The 18,517-nt window shown below is 36.4% G+C and overlaps 1 protein-coding gene across 1 annotated transcript; it reads left to right on the forward strand.

Moving 5' to 3' along the window:
* The first annotated feature begins 12,392 nt into the window (after positions 1-12,392).
* LOC136040010 (uncharacterized) lies at positions 12,393-14,138 on the forward strand. The gene has a single exon (XM_065724077.1). The coding sequence runs from the start codon at positions 12,393-12,395 to the stop codon at positions 14,136-14,138; it is 1,746 nt and encodes a 581-aa protein (XP_065580149.1).
* Positions 14,139-18,517: the final 4,379 nt, after the last annotated feature.

The following is an 18,517-nucleotide window of genomic DNA, read 5'->3' on the forward strand; positions in this document are numbered from 1 at the left end:
CTTTTAATGTAAACACAGAACTTTGTTTGCTAAGGTGTTCTCAAACTTTTGTGATTGAACATACATTGTCTCATATTTCCAACAGCAAGTTTTTGTCACGGTTCCCAATAGTAGATATGGGCAGAATAGTTCGTGAGAGAATTTGCTATCCAGCAGCTCCGCTCTCTTTTTGGTGTACCTGCATAGACTTCGTTAGATGCATAGATGGGGCCATCCCAAGTCAATAACCAGGAACATTCATTACGCTAATGTCTCTAGCATCAATTTTACCTTTGCATGTATGGTTTTTAAGCCATGGCCCCATGAATAGTATTTTCTATTGAAAAGCATTACCCCCGCAAATAATTCTAAAATATCAGGTTTTACCCCCCTTAAACTGATTACCAAAACATCCCCCATATAGAAAGACCTCCGTTTAAAATTTTCCACTCGTCTCCCTTGCAGATACTTGTTCAGACTACATGTGCCCAAGTTTAACTCGTTTCTAATGTTTTTCTGGCAAATTTCCTTCTTCACTGACAAGTTTAACACGGAGAGTTGTCAAAACATGCAAAATCCAGGTAATTAAAAGAGCGCTCTACAAAATTGTACAGCAATAGCAATTTCTAATGAACCTTTCATACCAGCTTTTGGGATCTTTGGCCCCTTTTTATTAGACAAATTATCTTTGTCTGATAACGTTACTATGAGACGTCTTGAAAAAAATTAATCACTTAATCCCAGCCTGAAAAAGGCAGACGGGGATGGTTCATACAAATTAAATTGAGTGCGGAAATACTTCCATTTATAGCAGGAAAAAATAACTTCCAAAGTATACGTTTATTTTTAAATTGATTACAGTTTCTGAGTTTGAAGTGTAAAGTTTTATTGAAAACAGTAAGCGTTTTTCATACTTGTTCACTCTTTGACTTATTTTGCTTAGGAAGAGTTGGGAGTCTAGAGAAAGACTAAGATAAAATTGGTTGGGTTTCTTTGAGGGAAAGGAAGATAGTTTTTTGGAGCTTAATGCCTGTGCTCTTAGCGTGTCGTCTTGGGCCAATTTGCGTGGCACTTATATATCACCGAAAGTACACGTGGCATATCCCTACCGGTTGTAGAAATCGGCAAGGGCAGAGCACGTAGCATCTGTGGCGTGTTAGAATTGATTGTGGCACCGTAGTATCAGATAATTTGCCTTATAGGCGTTAGGACGAACTCTAGGAGCCCATTTGGTTAACGAGGATTGGGAGCAAAATAGTCCACAAGAGACAATAAAGTACTCAGCTACAATAGGATGCTAAAACTTAAGCCAGTACTGGCATCAATTTTGAATCTTAAATCTGCTGACACCGTCAGAATACTCTGGTGGCACCAGACATCTCCAAATAGTGGTATAGGAATAGACCTTCCTCCCCAATACCAGCTTTTCGCGGGGGCTACCCACTGCACAGTTTTTTAACCGGTTATTTTCTGCACTTTAATATTTTGTCTTTTTTAACGGAAACCCTCTAAGCCGCCATCGTGAGCCTCGGGTTCTATACCTACAATGAGCCTGCTCCTCCCTCTTTTGCAGTGAACTTTCAAAGTTAATTATAAAACTTGTACTTTTAAAGTTTTACTTTTTAATTTTTTCAACTTTTATCCATTTAATATTCAAGGTTTCTTACTATTTTAGTTTGAAATTCAGTTTTGAACTTTTAGATTTAAGATTTACTGCCAAAGCCTTAGTGTTAAAGGTTTAGGTAGGGAATCCCTACTCCACTTTGCCAGTATTTGGAGGTCTCTACTGTTACCAGAGTAACCTGGCGGTACCTCAAGGGTCAGGGTAACTCTAATACATAACGGATTTCTAGATGTCCCAGTCTTGTCAGCTTCCAAGAACCGGCAGTGTTCTGACAAGTGTACTTTCCCCCCGGTAGGAAAGTGCCACATAAACTGTCCCAAGACGCCACGCCAGCCACAAGCATTAAGCACAAACAATTCTCTTTTTTCCCTCGCGGAAAGATGTCTCCTGTCACAGAGCTCTATCTGTAAATGCAATTGTATCCGTAAACCTTAGTCTCTCTACCTAGGCCAATCAACAGAAGTCACCAGTAAAAAATAATTATCTTACTTGTTTTCAAATCAAAGTTTTTCAAGTAAAATCTTACTTGAAATATAAATTGCCTCTTGGTAGACTTTGAAACAATCCATGGCCTAAAATACAAGGGCTTGCGAAAACGATAGGGGTATAGGGAAATCAAAGAAAAAATCAGAGCGAACCAAGAATCAATTTTTTCTGGATCCCATCCCATAGGAAAATTTTATGAAGGCACAATAGGCCATGGAACGGGGATCAGAACCACCGGTATAGACTGCAAAGTCTGATGCCGTATTCTTTACCTTTTTACCTTTACAATTGATTTTATTGTCCACAGTGTCATGTGATGGTGAAAGAAGCAACCTTACCTCTTTTCTGTATATACTTTTTAAGAATTTTTCCATTCTTAATTTTAAAAGTTCTTGAATTTTTTCAAGAATGTTTAATTTTCAAAATTATAAAAATTTTAAATTTCCCTTCTAGAATTAAGCTAGTTGTTTCTGGACAATCAAAAACACAATATATACACATAAGTGTGCTGACGTTTTTAGATCCATCATTAGTTGATTGACGAATGAACAGTTAACTGCAGATTAAAACTGAAGGTCTTTGAAAAAATTTCTGTACTACCTTCGACCCTTGGGAACTTTTTTAATGAATGAATAGGATAAGTATGTGGTAGTAGCAACTGCTTGAGAGAATGTTTTTAAAATATTTGCTTGTAGCTAAGAGTTAACTGAGATAGAAAAATAATCGGGGCATCTTCAAAAAGAGGGGCAAAATTTTAGTCTGCATACATCAACGTTTGTGAAGGGATTATTAAAGACGTTGTAAATCCCTACTGTATTTAACATGTCAGTTTAGTAATTCCAAAATTATAGAATCATTTTGGCATTAGGGGTTGCCCTTTTGAAACTTCCAGACTTTAGAGGTGCTATGATAGTATGTTCAATCGGAATTACTTTAAGTTTTAGTTCATTCTCGGCTGGTAATTTTAACTATTGGTTTTTTCTTTTTGGTGTAGTAATGAATAGTATTGAATTGTATTTTTTATTTTACTTATTATAGTAAATTTTACTTATATTATAATTACATTACTTATTATTTTGTCTTTTGGAGTTTTTTCTTTGTTTTGTCTTACAGTATATTGTGTTCTTTTTTTACTTTTATTTACTTCTTTTGGTCAAAAACTAATAGTTTAACAGATACAAATATTATTTTAATTTTAGGTATGATTATTCTAAGGTTTTTTAACACAGGGATTGGCTACCAGGCAAGAAAGACACTGAAAAGATTGGGCAAAAAGTGCCCACAATATGGTCGGTTTATCATAAAAATGACAGTTTAATATCCTTAACATCCTTATTTCGTTTTTTTTCATATTAATTGTCTGAATTATTTCTTGGGATTTTTCAGAAATTTCTTTCCCCTTCCTCCGAATCAAAGTTTGGGGGAGGGGGAAAAATCGTTTTTAAGAACGCCAGATGTGGACCATCTCCTTCCTTCTATTAGAGTCTTGACCTCCGTTGTAATTTTACTTGTATACAATTTAGAAACATTTAATAATGTTTTCAACTTTATGGGATTTCGAAATAGCGCGCTCTGGAAGAGCCATCTATGATGGAAAATAAAATCATAAATAGAGAGTAGGAAAATCTTGCTAATTCAAGTTAATACACCTATGTTTTTTTACAGTTTAGAGCGGAACTCGACAAAATAAAATTGGAACTTGGTTACAAAGAAAAAACCAGCTTATTGCGCACTCCTGAAATATTGAAAAATATCACGACTTCTATCTAGGTCTTAAAGGAAAGACTGGTAATGTGTCAAGGTCAATAGCCTGCTGAAGGAAAAAAGATAGCATAACAATAAAGCCTAAGCGATCAATATCCCCCCCCCCCAAAAAAAAGAAGAAAAAAACAAATTTCCGTTTACAGGGTTTTTTATCGACTTATAATAAAGATTATATTTTTGTCAATGTGGCTTTGTACGATAACAGCAAAACATTTAAGATGCCGTTGTGAAAAAAACGAAATTATTTGTACTACTTTTCGAGCACGGGTGTAACTCTAGGATTTACTGCCTTTGAAAAAAATATTAATATTCTATTTTCAAGGAATTTGGGCAAGATCCCTATAGAAATTATTGTGAGAGGTATTTTTACCCCTCCCCCCTGTTGTACATTTATATAATCTAAAAATAATAACACCTGTCATTGTCTGTCTCAAAATGGTGATAAAAGATGGAAGTGATTTAAATTTAAGCACACAGTGATTTAAGTTCAAACCTCTGAAGTTATAAAGTAAAGTTAGCAAGCTTATTATTAGCTATATTTTTAATAACACTCAAACCAACTTTGGATTTGATTTAAGCCGCTTGGCCTTAATTTTCTGCTTAAAAAATTTGCAATTTTGTATCGGCACGTCAAAAATCCTAATATTGATATTAAAATATCAATGAAAATATCCCCTTGTGATATTAAAATTTGTTACTGAAATTTCTACGGGCAACCACTCGAAGGAATCTTAAAAGGCTATTAACTTGTTATCTTTTTACAGGTCGTCCTCTAGGCATACTTTATGTTCATGAAAAGTATTGTCTGAGTATAATACATTTTATACAATATAGGGCGTCATTGCAATAGTATCTTATATCTTTTCGCTCTTTAATGCATTTGAATGTGATGTTTTATTGATCGAATGAAGCATTACCTGTCGGAGGCTGGTGTCATTCTGTTTACAGATGACACTTTGCTCTTTCTAGCTGCACCTTCGCTTGATGTTTTGTATAATAAAATTCATAATGCTGTTTCTGAATTTCTAACTTTTTCTCAACAAAATTTGTTAACCCTAAACTTTTCTAAAACTTTTTTCATGATATTCTCTACACTTTCATCAAGTGTTGGCAATGATCAAATCATGGTTCGAGGAAATGTGATAAAAAGAGTAGCAACAACGAGACAATTGGGGTTTTTAATTGATAAAAACCTGTCGTGAAAAAAACATTCAAATGCTATAGCTGAAAAATTAAGCAGAGGTCTTGGGGTGATGCGAAGAATTAAAAATCTAGTCCCAAAAAAGATTCTAAAAATGATTTTCTTTTTCTATATTTTGTCCACATATTAGCTACGGATGCTCTATATGGGCAAGTAATTTTGTAACATGTTTCAAAAGAGTACAAAAACTTCAGAATAAAGCTGTAAAATTATCATCGGAATTTTATGATTCTGATGATGTTCCTGCTCATGAGCATTTTAAAAAGAATAAGTTAATGGATGTATCCCAAATTCGAGATTACCAAGTTGCGATTTTCTCGTATAAATATTTGAATCACCTGCTCACCCCTGCTTTTGAAAATCTTTTTACTTTTAATAGAGACCGTCATGATCATAATACAAGACAAGCTGATAACTTAACTCATGATTTTAGGAGTACTACTCGGGCATCTTTTGTGGTTCGCCATTATGGTCCCCATGTTTGGAATATTTTGCCCGAGGGTGTGAAAAATGTGCCTAGTCTTCCGGCTTTCAAGTCACGGGTGAAAAAGTTTCTTTTATCTCATGACTAATTTTGATGTAAGGCCCGTTCCAGGTTGTCATTCTATTCAAGGCATTTCCCTGATTTATTTGCCGTTAATTTTTTTCTGTTATTTTTTTTCTGTCTTCTTCTTGTCTTTTTCCTCTTTCTCTTTTTTCATTTCTTCCTTCATCATCTGAGTTTCTTTTGTATTGAGTAGCGTCATATAAACGTGGTTTTAATTAGCTGAGGGTGATAACTTCGCTTGCCCTTACAAGCTTAGTGCCTTTCTTGGCAGGCGAATGGCAAATAGTGTTTGTTTTCTTTTCTTAATAAATGTATATCTCATATCTCATGTCACACACCATTCGGTCGAAGGGTGCAAATTTTGACCATGATTCACTGAAACATTGCCATTTCCCACCAGTGGGGCCTGCACCCCAAGCTGGAAATCATGGCAGCAGATGTATAGAGTGAGAGTGTGTAACTTCTTGTTTTATATAAATTACGCAATTTAGATGCTTTCTATAATTTTAAGAACTAACATCTAAGATTTCACAAATCTCCTATATATGTAAATACAATGATTTAGGTGTTTCATGCCTAGGGTGCTTTTTCGGAAGCCATTGTAAGTAACAATCACTAATAATTCATTTGTAATTTCATTCAAAATAGGAAGATATCGAAAAATTCAGCCGTCATATGTTCGTGGTAAGAAAATAATTGCCACTTATTATAATAAGATGGGATCAAATATTTTTTTACTATTCGGTGTAAAAGTTAGTAATCGTTAGTGCTACTATAATTACTAAGAAAGTCAACTACTAGTAATAACTAACAATAATACCACAAATAGTAACATAACACAACAACTAGTGATAGCTACAGTCTTGTCTTAACCGATGTCCTTCCTATACAACTTATTACTGAATCTTTCCATACTAGTGCTGGATTGGCTTTCGCTCGGGAAGATCTGTTGATGCAAATCTCCTTGAATCGTATAACCACATCACTAAATTACATGATACTAAGGTGCCTGCTGACATGATTCTGCTTGACTCTTCTAAAGTTTTTTTTACAAGGTTTGTCACATGCAACTTGCTATCAAGCTACTTACAGTCAAGCTTGAAGAAAAATACCTGCTCTGGATAATCCTTCACCAGCAATCTCAGTGTGCTCAAGCATTTGTTGGCTCTAGTAACCGAATTCTTTCTTTTTCTAAGCAAATTTTGAGCGGAGTTCCTCGGGAAAGTGTATTGGTTCCTTCACAGTTTGATAGCTGTATCAATGATGCCCCTTCTGCCATTAGCAATAAATAAACGCTCTAGGCTGATGAATTGAAGCTTGTCGGATCGGCTTTTTCATGTGATGATCATTCCTTCTTACAAAATAGTCTCAGACCTGTTGGTTAATAGACTGAGGCTTGGCTTCTTGAATCCAATGTTGTCAAGTACCATGTCATTCACTGTGGCGAAACGAATTCTTGTCGCTTTTATTTTCTCTCAGGCCACCCGGTTTCCACTGTAAGTATTGAGCGAACTCTTGGAGTCACCATTGACAACAAACTAAAATTCAGCACGCATGCTAATAAATCTCCTGTTGGTATTAGTTCAAATCTAGGGCTGATAAAGCATACCCTTTTCACTCGCTCCCCAAAAGTCATTAGTCTCCTGCATAAAGGACTAGTTTTACCCAAGCTCGAAGTAGAAATGTCTCTAGCCTCCCCAAATTTAAAAAAAGATATAGCCTAACAGTTTTTAAATACGTGCCCGGATGTGCCACCAAAATGGTATCCAGCATGCAGGAAATTTCTTACCCTACGAAACTAGCTAAGCTTAAACTTGTATACAGGAGAAATATAGGTGATGCCATTTTAACTTACGAGTTATTAAAGGCCAACACGCTCTCAGTGTTATATTCTATTACTGGTCCTAATTAAAGAACTAGAGGCCATCGCATGAACCTTGTTATGCGCTCAACCCTAATCAGGGTCTGCACTCAATTGCGCTTTTCCTCAAGAACTGTTAACAATCGGATTAAATGTCTAATGCAGTTACTGCTGAATTTTTTGACATTTTCAAACGAAGAAAACTTAATTGGGAAGCTACTGACCATCAAGCTGCATCTGATCACAAAAAAAGTTGAAACAACTTCGATCATTAATTCTGAGCTTCACAAGAAAAAAAATCTTATATTGCTCTAAGCTGCAAATTAAGATAATTTAAGGTATCCATCAATGTTTTTATTTCTGACACGCTTCTGTCGTGAGAAGGCATTTCCCTGAACAAGCTGTTAATAACTAAATTATCATTGGTTTAGTTAAAACATCCAAGAACAATCTGTTTTTAACAGGGATATCGTTCTGGGATGGGTTAAGGGTGCCATTTTTGAAGGTCTAGCAGTAGAAAGTAGATTTTTGGCTCTTTAAGAATCACCCCCTTCCTCCCAGAGAAAACTGAAATGAATCAAGTGGTATCGGGGTTCGTTTTTGTAATGCAAACACACTTCCTAGTCTAGTAAAATTAACCTCTACGAAAATAATTTACTTGAATGCCTAGTAAATGTCATATTTTGGCAAATTAAAGGATGTATATCAAATATTTGATGTGATACGTGCCTGAAGGTTGACTTTTCAAGGCTAGATTTCAGGCTCAAATAGATTTTGTTATTAATGCACTCTATTTAGTCACCACAGTAACCATAAAGCACGCTGACTATAGAATATTAAAACAAAGGATTTAAAAGAAATTGGAATTTTATGGGAAGGGATTAAGACCGAAGCTTGGAACATATTTTAGTTAAGAAGGAGCGTGGTCAGGTGACTTGTACTCAGGCAGTTTGGTGCTGCTTCCTAAGAATCTCAGCTGATTTTTCTTTTTTGAAAAAAAAAGTAGTTTTGAGAATGCTTATATATACACTTTTACATTTATTATTCTTTCCTATTTAAAAAAAATTGTTTCAATAAGGCCCATCTTGATGTTAAACCATTAAAGATTATATTAGATTAATTAAGTATCTTTTGCTTTATCGACCTTATTTACCTGTCTATTGGCTTAGAAAATGCTGGACAAAAAAGAGCTTCTCTTCGCGGATCTCTTCCTCTTTTCTTCTGAAGAATCTCAGCTGACCTTGAGGCTCGTAAAGATGGTATTTCAGTAGACTTCGACTTATGCATAGAGTAAATATCAGGCTCAAGACTGTTGCCTTTATTAAGCTCTGGCTGACTTTTTCCTGTAAAAGCCTCACTTAGCTGACGAACAAAACTCTTCATTTTCAAAATCTAAAAGTAAAATTAAGAAATTGAAAATAGCGATTGTCAGGGAAGATGAGCAAATTTAAATATGCACTAAAATCTTTTCAACTTTAATAAAATCTTAATAATACCAACGAAGAAACGCACTAGAAGCTTTATTTTGCGATCTTAGTAACTGCTAAGTTACTAAACTATCAAAATTTATCTTCTGATATTCATTATCCAATTCTTGCGGACGTTTTCCTTAAATATATCACGTATCTGGCGAACAAAACTTTTTATTTTTGCGAATCTAAAATCGTTAATTCAAAATGAGCATGGTGCCAGAAAATTGGAAATTTGAAAAATTGAACATGTACTAGGATCTTAACTATCTTAAAGAGATTCATCCATTATCAAATTTTAACTAAAAGTGAACTTTAAGTTCTATTTTGTGACCTTAATAGCGAATAAGCTATTGACTTGTTCGTATTCGCTTTTTTACGTCACGCATACCGCTATTTTATTGAAGAATTTCAATTTTTTATAGTCTAAAACCCTAAACAGGAGGTTTCGAGCACTATATCTTGGAGAACGGCTGAAATATGACTTGAATTTTCACCGTACTTCGTGTTCGTTCCCCTCAGCTCATAATGAAATGAACGCTGCAGTTATTATTAAGGCTCTCGATAAATCGCTAGCCGCTGATGACCTTTTTAAGTATCAAACAGTTCGTGGTAACGAACTGTAGTAAGGAGCGACCCGACTCAATAGTAACCAAAACTCTAAAAAATTGAATTTTGATATCAATAGCTACATCAAAAGAATCGCATTTTAATGCTGATTTTAAATATATAAGTTTCATCAAGTTTAGTGTTGCCGATCAAAAGTTACCAGCCTGAGAAAATTTGCCTTATTTAGGAGAATAGGGGGAAACACCCCCTAAAAGACGTAGGATCTTAACAAAAATGACACCATCAGATTCAGCGTATCAGAGAACCATACTGTAGAAGTTTCAAGCTCCTATCTACAAAAATGTGGAATTTTGTATTTTTTGCCAGAAGACAAATCACGGGTGCGTGTTTATTTGTTTGTTTGTTTGTTTTTTTTTTTTTTTCCCAGGGGTCATCGTATCGACCAAGTGGTCCTATAATGTCACAAGAGGGCTCATTCTAACGGAAATGAAAAGTTCTAGTGCCCTTTTTAAGTGACCAAAAAATTGGAGGGCATCTAGGCCCCCTCCCACGCTCATTTTTTTCCCAAAGTCAACGAATCATAATTTTGAGATAGCCATTTTGTTCAGCATAGTCGAAAACCATAATAACTATGTCTTTGGGGATGACTCACTGCCCCACAATCCCTGGGGGAGGGGCTGCAAGTTAAAAACTTTGACCATTGTTTACATATAGTAATGGTTATTGGGAAGCGTACAGACGTTTTCAGGGGGATTTTATTTTGTTTGGGGGTGGGGCTGAGTAGAGGGGGCTATGTTGGAGGATCTTTCTTTGGAGGAATCTGTCATGGGGGAAGAAAAATTCAATGACAAGGGCGCAGGATTCTCTAGCATTACTATAAGAAAACAATGAAAAATAAACATGAAAACGTTTTTTCAAATGAAAGGAAGAAGTAGTATTGAAACTTAAAACGAACAGAGATTATTACGCATATGAGGGGTTCTAAAAATACTTTAACATAAAGAGCGAGGTATTTAGGAGGAGATAAATACCTTGCTCTTTATGCTAAAGTATTTTTAGTAATTTCAACTATTTATTCTACGGCCTTTCTGATTCAGGAGTCATTCCTAAAGAATTGGGACAAAACTTACGATTTAGTGTAAAAAGCGAGGTATTAACGAGGGTACAAACCCCCTCGTATACATAATAAAAATATAAGGTTATGAAAGTTTGTTACGTAAGGTAATTCTTAAGTTACGTATATTTTTTACTAATAAAAACGTTCGTTAAAAATTAAAAGTTCTAGTTGCCTTTTTAAGTAACCGAAAAATTGGAGGGCAACTAGGCCTCCTTCTCCACCCATTATTTCTTAAAATCGTCTGATCAAAACTAAGAGAAAGCCATTTAGCCAAAAAAAGAATTAATATACAAATTTCATTTTAATAATTTATGTGCGGAGAGCCAAAACCAAACATGCATTAATTCAAAAACGTTCAGAAATTAAATAAAAAAAAACCAATTTTTTTAGCTGAAAGTAAGGAGCGACATTAAAACTTAAAACGAACAGAAATTACTCTGTATATGAAATGAGTTGTCCCCTCCGCAATCCCTCGCTCTTTACACTAAAGTTTGACTCTGCCACAATTCTACTTTTTAAAACAATTTAAAGCTTTAGCGTAAAGAGCGAGGGATTGCAGAGGGGACAACTCATTTCATATACGGAGTAATTTCTGTTCGTTTTAAGTTTTAATGTCGCTCCTTACTTTCAGCTAAAAAAAATGTTTTTTTTTTATTTAATTAAATAAAAAAAACTAGTTTTTTTTTTAATGAAATCAAGAAACAACATTAAAACTTAAAACGAACAGAAATTACTCCGTATATGAAAAGGGGCTTTTCCTCCTCAACGCCTCGCTCTTTACGCTAAATTTGGACTGTTTCTCTTAACTCTTTTTTTAAAACAGTAAGAAACTTTAGCGTAAAGAGCGGGGCGTTGATGAGGAAAAGCCCCTTTCATATAAGGAGTAATTTCTGTTCGTTTTAAGTTTTAATGCTGCTCCTTACTTTCATTTAAAAAAACTTGTTTTTTTATTTAATTTCTGGACGTTTTTGAATTAATGCATGTTTTGATCTTGGCTCTCCGCATATAAATAATTAAAACGGAATTTGCATATGAATTAATTGCAATTAATCGGAAGATTTTGAGAAAAAAGGAGCGAGGGAGGAGGCCTAGTTGCCCTAAAAGTTTTTGATTACTTAAAAAAGCAACTACAACTTTTACTTTTTTACAAACGTTTTCATTAGTAAAAAAATATACGTAACTTACGAATTAACTTACGTAACGAACTTCTATATTCGTATGTTTTTATTGCGTAGGGGAGAGTCGGGTAAGACGGACCGGGGGCCAAGACGGACCTTTGGTCATTGCTCGACTTGAGCGTCATCTTTTTATCACTTGTAGAGCTAGAAACAACGGCCATCTAGTGGCAAGTTTCGGAGCGAAGTCTGAGAGTTGAAGCCAATCTTGTTTTCGAGAAAAATATTTTTATTCGTTTTCACATTCTCGAAACCGGCTTTTGAGGTAAATTTTTTTCTTTTCTGGTGTTTCTAATGTTCTGTTTTATACTGTGGTAATATTTTTTTACAAATATGGAGGTCTAGGAGAGTGTGTGAGACATTAATTTTTTTCATTGCAGCGCTATCTTATGTTATAATTTTTAACTATTCCAAAAAAGCAGGTTTAGGGTAAGATGGACCACAGAGACAGCGGGTAAGACGGACCGGTCCGTCTTGCCCCCTATCATCTGGAATCTTTTTCGAAGTTATTATTTTTTACGTATTTTGTGAATATTGTGTTGCATTTATAGTTCCCGCATGCCAATTAGAAATATATTAAGCTGTCCCTCCTTTGCAGAATGGGAAAGTATACTAGGGAAACCACCCGCAGTCTCCACGACCAGGACTTACTGAGAGCAGCTGCTATGCGAGTTAAATCTGGTTCGCCGCTTCGCAAAGTTTCGAAAGAGGTTGGTTTGCCACGAAGCACAGTGCGAAGAGCAGTTGCAAAACTCGACGCAGCAGAAGATCCCCAATCAGTGGAGTTGGCAACTACCTTCAACTTTAAAAGTGTGTTCTCAGCAAACGAAGAGATACTTCTGAAGGACTATATGATCAAAGCACAGCAAATGCATCATGGACTTACGAAAAAGGAAGCAGGTCAGCTTGCATATGAATATGCCCAGACCAAAGGGAAGAATATGCCGAAGAACTGGACTGAAAATAAGTGTGCAGGAAAAGACTGGATGAATAGCTTTATGAGTCGTGTTGGGCTTTCCCTAAGGTCCTCTGAAACGACAAGCCTTGCCAGAGCCACCAGCTTCAACAGGACGAATGTCAGCGAATTCTTCAATAATTTAGAAGAGCTGCTTATAAAGCACAAGTATCCGCCGAATAGAATATATAATCTTGACGAGACTGGAGTAACCACCGTTCAGAAGACACCAAAGGTGGTTGCAGAAAAGGGATCAAAGCAAGTTGGACGCATTACTTCGGCTGAGCGAGGGACGCTGGTAACAGTCGTAGGGTGTATCAACGAAGCTGGCCAGTCGATAGCCCCTTTCTTTGTCTTTCCACGAGTGAACTGGCTTCAAAGTTTTCTCAATGGCACGCCCCCTGGAAGCACAGGAAAATGCCAGCCGTCTGGATGGATGACATCCGAAATCTTCCCGGATATGATGCGCCATCTGATCTCCCAAACCAGTTGCTCGCCCACAAATCGACTTCTGCTGACTATGGATAACCATGATTCGCACGTCTCATTGAGCGTGGTTAATCTTTGCAGAGAAAACGGCATTGACGTCTTAACGCTTCCGCCACATTGCAGTCACAAGCTGCAGCCTCTTGATGTTGCTGTTTATGGGCCATTCAAGCGATACTACAATGAAGCAGCTAACTCGTGGATGGTTTCAAACCCAAACAGGAGGATTACCATTTATAAAATCGGAATATTCGTTGGAATCGCTTTTCCAAGAGCTTTCGTCATGGAAAACGTACTAAGCGGGTTCCAAAAAACAGGAATATACCCTTTCAATAGGAACGTTTTCCAAGATCACGACTTTCTCAGCGCCTTTGTGACAGACCGACCAGCACCAGAGACGTCTCCCATGACAGGCCAGTCTGCAGTTCCATCAACCAGCCCTGGCGACGAGAGCTTGAATAACGACGTGCTGCCAACTACCAGTAGCTCATTGATTTCTGCGACTATGCCAGTGACTCCAGAGTCGGTTCGTCCTCACCCTAAGGCGAGTTTCTATGCAAGAGACGGAAAAACGTCTAGGAAAAGAACAAAGTCCAAAATTCTGACGAACACACCTGAAAAAAACAGACTGGAAGAAGAATTTGAGTTGAAAAGAAAAAAATCAGAAAAGAAAGCTCAAAGAAAACGGCCTGAAAAGAGAAACCTCTCCAAACAGCCTGGGAATGGGGAAGACAGCTTCGATGAACATATCGCGCTGGATGATGAAAGTGATGACAGCTTGTATTTGGATGGGTCAGAGGAGGAGGAGTTTCTTGATGGAACCGAACCCACAAAGTGGGAATTTCTTGGTTGTGAAAGTGCCGACCAAGAAGAGCTTCAGGAATTATGTTGGAGTTGTGTGTGATTGTGAATCCGATGGTTTCCAAGTTCAGTTTTGGAAGCGATTATCTCCATCGAGCAAATTCACGGCAACTGAAGAGATGAGCTTCGTGCGAAAAGAAGAGGTTATCATGAAGCTGCCAAAACCGACCCCTCCGGGCGGAACGACGAGACAGTCGGCTCAGTTCGTTTTTCACGTAGATTTGGCCTCGTACAGTGTTTAAATATAGCTATTTGCTAACTTTTTACATTTTTACTTACTACTAGTATTTTAAGTATTCGAAATAAAATTGTTTAGAGACAATCAATCTTTTTGAGCAATTGGGTCCGTCTTGCCCAAAGGGCTGGTCCGTCTTATCCTATGGGGTGGGCAAGATGGACCTTTTGACAAACTTCAGTTTTTCTTATCTGGGCCCGGAAATACGGCCGATTTATGTGTGAAGAAGGTTTCTTTACGTAACTCAATGTTTTGGGGACAAGTTAGACACCTTTCGTCAGTCGTTGCTTGTTTCCAAGCTCTTCCGCAGACGAAAAACCAAAATGGGGTCCGTCTTACCCGACTCTCCCCTATATGAGGGAGTTAAACCCTCGTCGAACCCTCGCTCTTACAAAGGCCGTAAAATAAATAGTTGAAATTACTAAAAATACTTCAGCGTAAAGAGTGAGGTATAACGAGGAGGTAAACCCCTCATATGCGTAATAATTTTTGTTCGTTTTAAGTTTTAATGCTGCTTCTTAATTTTAGTAGAAAAGCTTTTCATATTTATTTTTGCATTGTTTTTTTTTTCAAATAATGCTAGAAAATCCTGCGCCCCTTTATTGAAATTATCTTCCCCCCACTTCCCGGTAACCATTACTATATGTAAACACAGGTCAAAGTTTGTAACTTGTAGCCCCTGGGAATTTTGCCCCAATTCCTTAAGAATGACCCCTGAATCACAAAAGCCTTAGAATAAATAGTTGAAATTACAAAAAATACTTTAGCGTAAAGAGCAAGGCATTACGAGGAGGTGAACCCCTCATATGCGTAATAATTTCTGTTCGTTTTAAGTTTTAATGCTACTCCTTACTTTCAGTTGAAAAAACTTTTCATATTTATGTTTTCATCGTTTTCAAAGAAGAGAATTTCATTGAAATTCTCTTCCCTTATGACAAATTCCTCCATGGAGAGATCATTCCACGTAACCCCCTCCCCCAAACCACAAAAATCCCCCTGAAAACTTCTGTAAACTTCCCAATAACCATTACTATATGTAAACACTTGCAGCCCCTCCCAAGGGGACTGTGGGGGAATAAGTTGTCCCTAAAGACATAGTTATTAGGTTTTTCGACTATGGTGAATAAAATGGCTATCTCAGAATTTTGATCCGGTGACTTTCGGGAAAAAATGAGTGAGGGAGGGGGGCTAGGTGCCCTCCAATTTTTTGGTTTAAAAAGGGTACTAAAACTTTTAATTTCCGTTAGAATGAGCCCTCTCGTGACATTCTAGGACCAATCAGTCGATACGATCACCCCTGGAAAAAAAAAAAAAAAAACAAATAAACACACATCCGTGATCTGTCTTCTGTCTGGCAAAAAATGCGAAATTCCACATTTTTGTATATAGGAGCTTGAAACTTCTGCAATAAGGTTCTCTGATACCCAGAATCTGATGGTGTGATTTTCGTTAAGATTGTATGACTTTTAGGGGGTATTTCTCCCTATTTTCTAAAATGAGGCAAATTTTTTCTCAGGCTCGTAACCTTTGATGGGTATAACTGATCTTGATGAAACTTATATATTTAAAATTAGCATTAAAATGAGATTCTTTTGATGTAACTATTGGTATCAAAATTCCATTTTCTAGAGTTTCGCTTACTATTGAGTCGGGTCGCTGCTTACTACAGTTCGTTACCACGAACTGTTTGATCAAAGAAATAGTGCCGCACCAAGGTAGTGTTTTTAGCTGCTTTACCCCAAAGAATCTCGATTTCCCCCCAAACAAGGTGAAAATACTCCGAATTACAAATGCTAAGATAGTCGATGATTTACAATTGTCCAAAACCCGAAACGGGGAAGTTTTCAGTCAACCCTTAACGTCAAGTTTAGCCTGTTGAGGTTTAAAATTCCTGGGAATGAAAGTTCTACGATAGTCGGTAAATTTGCCATGGTCTAAGACCCTCAAATGAAGGTTTTAAGCCCCTATCTTGAAAAAATAAGAGAATTACGTTTTTGCATGATCAGCGTAAATCTTATTATTTACTTCAAATCATTTTTTCGTTTGCCAAGGCTACCCAATCACGGTAAGGTTGCACACAATTATTTAGTGGCTCATTCTAAGCTACCAACTCTCTCTATTTGCATCTTATTAGTCAATTAGTCTTTGCAAATAAATCGTAAAGTGCTATGCGATCCCCTGTGGAGAGTTTGTAGAGTGGAAAGGCTGGGGAGCATGATAAAGGGGTCATTAAGATCCATGGTCTAAAATCTTTGACAGAAGACTTACAATCCCTCTCTTGCATACCCCCCTTCTAGCCACCTTAGTAAGTAAAAACTAAAAAAGGGTGTTTTAAAAGGTGCCTAAGGAAAACAGTCTCCTATTTATTTTCATTTTTCATGAAAATAATTGAACTTCTTTTGTGAAAATTCGGAAACATACTAGTGAGACAATAGCCTTCGAATCCTTTATTTATGCGACAATGGTGCTCCATGTATTATGGACAGTTTAAGAAAGGTAGGAAGTATAAAAAGTATAAACAATACTGAATGTAGTAATTGAACAAAAAAACATGTCAAGTTCTTTAGTTTCATCACCTAAATTAAATAACAAATATTTTTATAAGGTTCAATTCGTATAGTAAAAAAATTGCAAAAACTAATCAATAAAACAAGATTTTTCTTACCGAAGTAAAGAAAGAAGTTTAATGTTAAAACTAACAAAAATAATTGCTTCACAGAATACAAAAGATACACCAACAAAACTAGTTTGGATAAATTGACTCATGACATTCTCAATATCTTTAGGATTCCCAAAAACTAGTGCTTTACTGAAAACTGAGTTTGCTAGAGTTTTTTTTAGAGAATTATGATTGTATCCTAAAATTTATCAATATCATTGTCGGTGAAGTCTAATGAGAGACTTGTAAATTATCCTCTTGTTTTAGGTTTTTTTTTTTTTAAGCTGGTTTCATAGATATATAGGTTAGGTTAGCTGGTTTCGTAGATTTATAATGCGTAATCTGCGAAGTAATAATTTTTATTGGTTTTAGGTTTGAACTTTGGTCTTTACTTCCGTAAGAAATTTTTTTAATTAATCTTATATAACTTATTTATTGTAGGTACGGTGTTTCTTACCTCTGCGACATGGTTAAATCTGTTCTTATTTATACTCAAGTACCTCTGAGGTTGTGGAACTCTTACATAAGTAAAAAATGCCATGTTTTTGGCATATTTTTGAATATATGGGGATAATCGGGCCTCTTTTTGAAGACTGGTGCAAAAAAACATCCGACTTTCCGCTTAACCATCTATCATGTCTACCATCTACCATATGTTTTGTCAGCTGTCAAATATTACCATCCAAGCTGTCATTCAGCTGTCGAATATTACCATAATAAATAATATTCACTTCATGAATCACCTTTAACCGGTATCCAATCCCGGTCGGACATTTTTCTATTATATAGGTCCTTGTTTCCAGGGCCATCTCAAATTTTAGGCTCCAGCCTTAGCTGCTTCATCTGTCGATCATTACGTGTGATTCAATAGGGCTTCAGTGTAATTTTACTTCCGTTGAATCCCAATGAGGATGTTTCATAGCATTCCAACTCACTCTTTTACCTGCCTTTAATATTCTCAAGAACCTTTAAGCTTGCATGGTAATCAGTTAAGATACATATATCCAAATATATCCATATTTATTGGATATATATATATATATATATATACTAGCTGTTGGGGTGGCGCTTCGCGCCACCCCAACACCTAGTTGGTGGGGCGCTTCGCGCCCCCCCAAGCCCCCCCGCGCGCGTAAGTCGTTACGCGCCATATTAGTTACGCGCCATATTAGTTACGTGCCATTGTAGTTGTGTCCCTGTGTCCCACCTGTGAATATAGATAGATTTATATATGTGTTTCAAACTACGTAAAAATTGCGAATATACAACATTCTTGGCTTTCCCATTGTCTGTCCATATACAAAGCCGTATGTACTAATAATGACGTCATATGCAAACGCTCTTTTTACAAACAAACAAACATGCATACACACAACTCGTTTTTATATAGATAGATAGATAGATAGAGCAATAGATAAGCAATTCTTAACAACTGAGCGTTTCGCTTATGTAGAATAATATCTCGAGGTAAAAACTGATCACCGACCATAACGATTGCCACTTCGTCGATAGTCGGAGCATTGTATCT

The sequence above is a fragment of the Artemia franciscana genome, chromosome 20 (assembly GCF_032884065.1).
Source record: "Artemia franciscana chromosome 20, ASM3288406v1, whole genome shotgun sequence".
Taxonomy (NCBI): domain Eukaryota; kingdom Metazoa; phylum Arthropoda; class Branchiopoda; order Anostraca; family Artemiidae; genus Artemia; species Artemia franciscana.

What these genes read in the sequence shown, in the direction of transcription:
- LOC136040010 (XM_065724077.1), top strand. Translation starts at nt 12,393, where the DNA reads ATGGGAAAGTATACTAGGGAAACCACCCGCAGTCTCCACGACCAGGAC.